General features: G+C 31.0%; 1 protein-coding gene across 1 annotated transcript in view; it reads left to right on the forward strand.

Annotated features, from left to right (window-relative positions):
• The window catches only part of LOC106471303 (HEAT repeat-containing protein 1-like), a 34,681-nt gene extending 28,678 nt beyond the window's left edge, over window positions 1–6,003 (forward strand). Inside the window, exons 18-21 of the mRNA XM_022399914.1 lie at window positions 222–438; window positions 978–1,226; window positions 2,558–2,689; window positions 5,905–6,003. Coding sequence (XP_022255622.1) covers window positions 222–438; window positions 978–1,226; window positions 2,558–2,689; window positions 5,905–6,003 — 697 coding nt within the window. The remainder of the gene's footprint in view (window positions 1–221; window positions 439–977; window positions 1,227–2,557; window positions 2,690–5,904) is intronic.
• Window positions 6,004–7,001: the final 998 nt, after the last annotated feature.

Consider the following 7,001-nt stretch of genomic DNA (forward strand, 5'->3'; position numbering starts at 1 on the left):
TGTTGTATAGGTTAAAGGTTAGTAGATTGTTGTATAAATTAAAGGTTAGTAGATTGTTGTATAGGTTAAAGGTTAGTAGATTGTTGTATAAATTAAAGGTTAGTAGATTGTTGTATAAGGTTAAAGGTTAGTAGATTGTTGTATAAATTAAAGGTTAGTAGATTGTTCTATAGGTTGAAGGTTAGTAGATTAGAATTTTCATGCTGTTTTTTTTTAAACAGCCAACTACCTATTATTTTGTCAAAGTGGTTATCTCCAGCATTGAAGGAGAACGACTCTTCATCCAGACTGAGACCTTCCACCAGAAGTGCAGCAGCCACTCACTTGTCAACCGAGGCTGCGACTTTAAAAATGCTCCTTGAGTTGGTGGTTGATACCAATACTCCTGCCCACATCCAGCATGGCCTACTTCAAGTACTCCAGTGTGTGAATTCACAGGTGAAGCTCACATACCTCATACTTAATTCACTAAAAAGACATTGTACGAGTGTCACATTTATGTTCTCAGGTTATTTTCGAGACCTTACTGTTAAAATTGAGGCTTATCAGAGTTTTTGTGATATTAAAAACATTCATATTAAAGGTAGCTGTAATTGATAAAAATCAAAATTTGAAGATTTAGAAAAATTAAATTTAAGTTTTAAATGCATAGCATTATTTTTTCATCGTTAAACTGTTCTTCGTAGTTTCACGAATTTGAAATTTTGTCCAAAAATCAATGTCATACTGTTTATGTTTATTTTGATTAAAAATCCATTCTGTGTCATAGTCTATTTATGTTTAATTTGATTGTTTTTAAGACTTATATAACTTTTTAGGTTTGTTTGCACATATTTAACATGTATAACTTCTTCCATAATATCTTGTTTCATTTTAAAATCAGACTAAAAGTATAAAAGTTACAAATGTTGAGTACATACAAACATTGAATATATTTTTTATCATAGTGGTGTTTCTTGTTGTTTTTGTTTTTTTAGGACTGTTTAGGTAAACTGTTACCTCTGCTCGACGTTACGCTGAAGCCGTACTTCGGTGACAAAGACCTGATTTTAAAACATTCTCAATATGCTATTGTTGAGCACATCCTTTCAAAATTTACCTCAGAAAATGCTGAGTTATTTTGTAAAGAGAAGAGCCAAGCTCTAGAATTACTAAAGAAAATGCTTTCGTCAAGAATTAGAGTGAACTATGGAATGGACTCACTACACTTAATGGCTCTGAATGTGGTAAGTTCTTTGTGGTCAACTCTGTGTTATGATTGTGGTCAGTTTGCTTACTTTTATTGGGTCAGGAAAACTACTTGTAAACTCTTCAAAGTCAATTTGTTAAGAAAAACTAGAGAATATAAAATGGCACGCTATCATAAATACTAAGCCTAACTGTAAAATTTTGGTTTCATAAATACTAACTTTAACTGAATAACTTTGGTTTATTAAATACTACCCTAATTCTATAACTTTGGTTTCATAAATATTATCCCTAACTGTAAAATGTAGGTTTTATACATACCAACACTTGATGTAAAAATATAGGTTTCTAACATACTAACAGTGTAAAATTTGGGCTTCACAAATACTAAGCCTAACTGAGAAATTATGGTTTCATAAAGAAATAAAACAATTTTTTTTTTTACAGTTTCACTGTAGAGCTATGTAACACATTCCTATTTTACACAATGTGACCTTGTCTTTGTAACAAAAAACTGTTAATTGTTGAACAAATGAATATATAATTGGCTTATAATGTAAGCCTACAGACATTTTGAGCAAGACGCTTGGTTAAAGAAATATTTACTGAAGCTACTCTATTGATTCTGATATTTGTTCGAATCCAACACTGGAATAAAAAAAAGGCTGTTAAATCCTCTTAACTTTTGTCGCTAACCAATAGCTAATAAATATTTTCTGGAATTCAAACCTATTATTAATATAAACCAGCGATAACTGATTTAATTACTTTTCAGTGATTGTAATGTACATTAGAGAATAACAAACATTGTACAAATTATGATAAATACAACTAACGACCCGAAAAAAAATATTACTATTCTCATCATACCAACTTTATTGAGAGATATCTTTAGACTATGTTCATTTCACCTAACACTCCATTGATAAAACAAAATATTTTTTATGATTATTGGTTACATTTATTATAATTTTAAAGCAATAACTGGTGGAAAAGAAAAGATGTAATAAAGTAAGGCCTGTATCAGTTGAAGGCGAGCTAACTACACAGAATTATTAACTCGTCTTGAACAGAAACAAAATTCGGAGCCCTTTCACTATTTCATTTGGTTGAAAGCAAGCAACTTAAAGTTCTGAATATTACACATAAAAAATTACCCATTAAACAGTTTTAAATTTAACCTACCCACAAACAGTCAAAATTTCATCTTATTTCTCTCTAGGGTATAGATATGGGAATTTTTTAGATTAATATTTGCAAACTGTAATACTGAAATCTTATTGGATGTGTAACTAGGAAGTAGACAGCGAAAAGTCTTTCCAGAAAATAAAATGTCTGTTGAAGTACGATAGAATTTTGTTTGTTACAGTTAACAAAGGACTTTTTCCAAGCACTCGGATCTTTCCTTGTTCAGCACGAGCTCTTAGACCTAGTCCTGGATCTTTATGTGGATTCTATTTCTACTCATGATGGAAAAGCTATGGCCAAAGTTATTAAAAAGGTATGTTACTTGTCGTTCTACTACTCAAACATTCTCGGTATTATTGTCAAAACATTTACAGCAGAATTACATACTGTAATACAGAGACAAAACTACTTTTTGGGAGGTTGGAAATTTTTTTTAAGTAAAAAGATATCACAAGTTACAGACCTGTTAATTAAATGTAGTAAGTAGTTCAGTAACTTTTTCCAAATGCCATCTTGTTGTTTGTGTAAAGTTCTGGTAAAATGTAGGCCTACACTAACATAGGAACATGATGGCTTTAAAAACTTGAGAGTTACAATTGGATAAGAGCAATAAAAGTGTTCTGTTAACAACTACAGTGATAAAAGTGTTCTGTTAACAACTACAGTGATAAGTGTTCTGTTAACAACTACAGTGATAAGTGTTCTGTTAACAACTACAGTGATAAAAGTGTTCTGTTAACAACTACGGCGATAAAAGTGTTCTGTTAACAACTACGGCGATAAAAGTGTTCTGTTAACAACTACAGCGATAAAAGTGTTCTGTTAACAACTACAGCGATAAAAGTGTTCTGTTAACAACTACAGCGATAAAAGTGTTCTGTTAACAACTACAGCGATAAGTGTTCTGTTAACAACTACAGCGATAAGTGTTCTGTCAACAACTACAGCGATAAAAGTGTTCTGTTAACAACTACAGTGATAAAAGTGTTCTGTTAACAACTACAGTGATAAAAGTGTTCTGTTAACAACCACAATAAAAAAACAGACTATGATGGTTGAGAAGAGGTTTTTGAACACTTGATTAATCATCACAGTAAAATGTTTGGAACAATAACTAACATAACACAGTAAGATGTTTGGAATAGTAACTAACATAACACAGTAAGATGTTTGGAATAGTAACTAACATAACACAGTAAGATGTTTGGAATAGTAACTAACATAACACAGTAAAATGTTTGGAATAGTAACTAACATAACACAGTAAAATGTTTGGAATAGTAACTAACATAACACAGTAAAATGTTTGGAATAGTAACTAACATAACACAGTAAAATGTTTGGAATAGTAACTAACATAACACAGTAAAATGTTTGGAATAGTAACTAACATAACACGGTAAGATGTTTGGAATAGTAAGTAACATAACACAGTAAGTTGTTTGGAATAGTAACTAACATAACACGGTAGGATGTTTAGAATAGTAAGTAACATAACACGGTAAGATGTTTGGAATAGTAACTAACATAACACGGTAAGATGTTTGGAATAGTAACTAACATAACACAGTAAAATGTTTGGAATAGTAACTAACATAACACAGTAAAATGTTTGGAATAGTAACTAACATAACACGGTAAGATGTTTAGAATAGTAAGTAACATAACACAGTAAGTTGTTTGGAATAGTAACTAACATAACACAGTAAGTTGTTTGGAATAGTAACTAACATAACACGGTAGGATGTTTAGAATAGTAAGTAACATAACACGGTAGGATGTTTGGAATAGTAAGTAACATAACACAGTACAATGTTTGGAATAGTAAGTAACATAACACAGTACAATGTTTGGAATAGTAAGTAACATAACACAGTAAGATGTTTGGAATAGTAAGTAACATAACACAGTAAGATGTTTGGAATAGTAAGTAACATAACACAGTAAGATGTTTGGAATAGTAAGTAACATAACACAGTACAATGTTTGGAATAGTAAGTAACATAACACAGTAAGATGTTTGGAATAGTAAGTAACATAACACAGTACAATGTTTGGAATAGTAAGTAACATAACACAGTACAATGTTTGGAATAGTAAGTAACATAACACAGTAAGATGTTTGGAATAGTAAGTAACATAACACAGTACAATGTTTGGAATAGTAAGTAACATAACACAGTAAGATGTTTGGAATAGTAAGTAACATAACACAGTAAGATGTTTGGAATAGTAAGTAACATAACACAGTAAGATGTTTGGAATAGTAAGTAACATAACACAGTACAATGTTTGGAATAGTAAGTAACATAACACAGTAAGATGTTTGGAATAGTAAGTAACATAACACAGTACAATGTTTAGAATTGTAACTAACATAACACGGTAAGTTGTTTGGAATAGTAACTAACATAACACGGTAGGATGTTTAGAATAGTAAGTAACATAACACGGTAGGATGTTTAGAATTGTAACTAACATAACACAGTAAAATGTTTGGAATAGTAACTAACATAACACGGTAAGATGTTTAGAATGGTAAGTAACATAACACGGTAGGATGTTTAGAATAGTAACTAACATAACACGGTAAGATGTTTAGAATAGTAAGTAACATAACACGGTAGGATGTTTAGAATAGTAAGTAACATAACACGGTAGGATGTTTAGAATAGTAACTAACATAACACGGTAGGATGTTTAGAATAGTAACTAACATAACACGGTAGGATGTTTAGAATAGTAAGTAACATAACACGGTAGGATGTTTAGAATTGTAACTAACATAACACGGTAGGATGTTTAGAATAGTAACTAACATAACACGGTAGGATGTTTAGAATAGTAACTAACATAACAAGCACATGGAGGATGAGACAAGTTCTTAAAAAAACCATACTGATGGACTACTAATGTTTTCATATATCAGTTATAACAGCATGCAACATGTTATTGTACTTGTTTTGGTTACAAATGTAACATGTTCTAACAGAAAAGTTTCATGTTACTTGGTTGTTATTTTTATAGACAAGAAATTAGTACTTGCTTGCAGTTGTGCTACACTACGAGCACATGCTACACTACGAGCACATATTAAATGTGTTCTGGTTTTAACTAATTAGTAAATGATCTAATATAATTTTTTCTCCTATAAATACTGTAATTGGTTCCGATTGTATTTCAGACTACAGACACACACACACACACATATATGTAAATATTTTTTTTAATGTAATTATTTTGTGCAATAAGTTGACTCAGAATGAGTATAATGATCAACATATTTGTTCAGGTAAGTCAAGAAATGTCTCTATTAACACCTGCATTGACTTACAAAATGAGTGCACTATGTTTTTTTTGGCATTTCTGAGTTTAAGATTCTTGACTTTATCATCACTATTAATAGGAAATCACGAGATCTTTAGCCCAGAAATTGTGATGAAGTTTAGATCTGTGTTTTAGATTTTGAGCCAAGAAATGTAACGTTCCTTACACTAATCTGTGAGTGAAAGTAATTTTGTTTTGCAGATGTGTTTTGATGGTAAACTCCTGGTCAAAGTGCTTCAGCAGGTAGAGACCGGTGCCACGACAAAGACCGTCAGAGAAGTCAAGAAACAAAGGTATTGAAGTTAAGAATTCTACAACTGGTTTTTGTTGCTCATCCAACATGTATGACATCCAGTGGTCTGTCAGCTGTTGGTTTTCTGTCTTTATGTGTTTCCATGTTGTTGTTGGTTTTATCTCCTTAAATAAATTATTCTGGAAATAGTAAACATGTTATACTTTTTGTTGTTTATTATCAATGAGAAGTGTTTATACAGGAACTAGTAGGCCTTGTGTTACTTAGGATGTTACAGACCCCTGTTTTTGTATAACTTAGATTCTTACAGACCCTTGTTTTTGCATTACCTGAGATTTTACAGACTGTTTTTGTGTTACTTAGATTGTTACAGACCTCTGTTTTTGTATAACTTAGATTCTTACAGACCCCTGTTTTTGTATTACTTAGATTGTTACAGACCTCTGTTTTTGTATTACTTAGATTGGTACAGATCTCTGTTTTTGTATTACTTAGATTGGTACAGATCTCTGTTTTTGTATTACTTAGATTGTTACAGACATCTGTTTTTGTATTACTTAGATTGGTACAGACATCTGTTTATGTATTACTTAGGTTGGTACAGACCTCTGTTTATGTATTACTTAGATTGGTACAGATCTCTGTTTTTGTATTACTTAGATTGGTACAGACATCTGTTTATGTATTACTTAGATTGGTACATACATCTGTTTTTGTATTACTTAGATTGGTACAGATCTCTGTTTATGTATTACTTAGATTGGTACAGACATCTGTTTTTGTATTACTTAGATTGTTACAGACCTCTGTTTTTGTATTACTTAGATTGTTACAGATCTCTGTTTTTGTATAACTTAGATTGGTACAGACACCTGTTTATGTAATACTTAGATTGTTACAGACATCTGTTTATGTATTACTTAGATTGTTACAGACATCTGTTTTTGTATTACTTAGATTGTTACAGACCCCTGTTTTTGTATTACTTAGATTGTTACAGACATCTGTTTATGTATTACTTAGATTGGTACATACATCTGTTTAT

This window comes from Limulus polyphemus, unplaced genomic scaffold (genome assembly GCF_000517525.1).
Source record: "Limulus polyphemus unplaced genomic scaffold, Limulus_polyphemus-2.1.2 Scaffold4527, whole genome shotgun sequence".
NCBI lineage: Eukaryota > Metazoa > Arthropoda > Merostomata > Xiphosura > Limulidae > Limulus > Limulus polyphemus.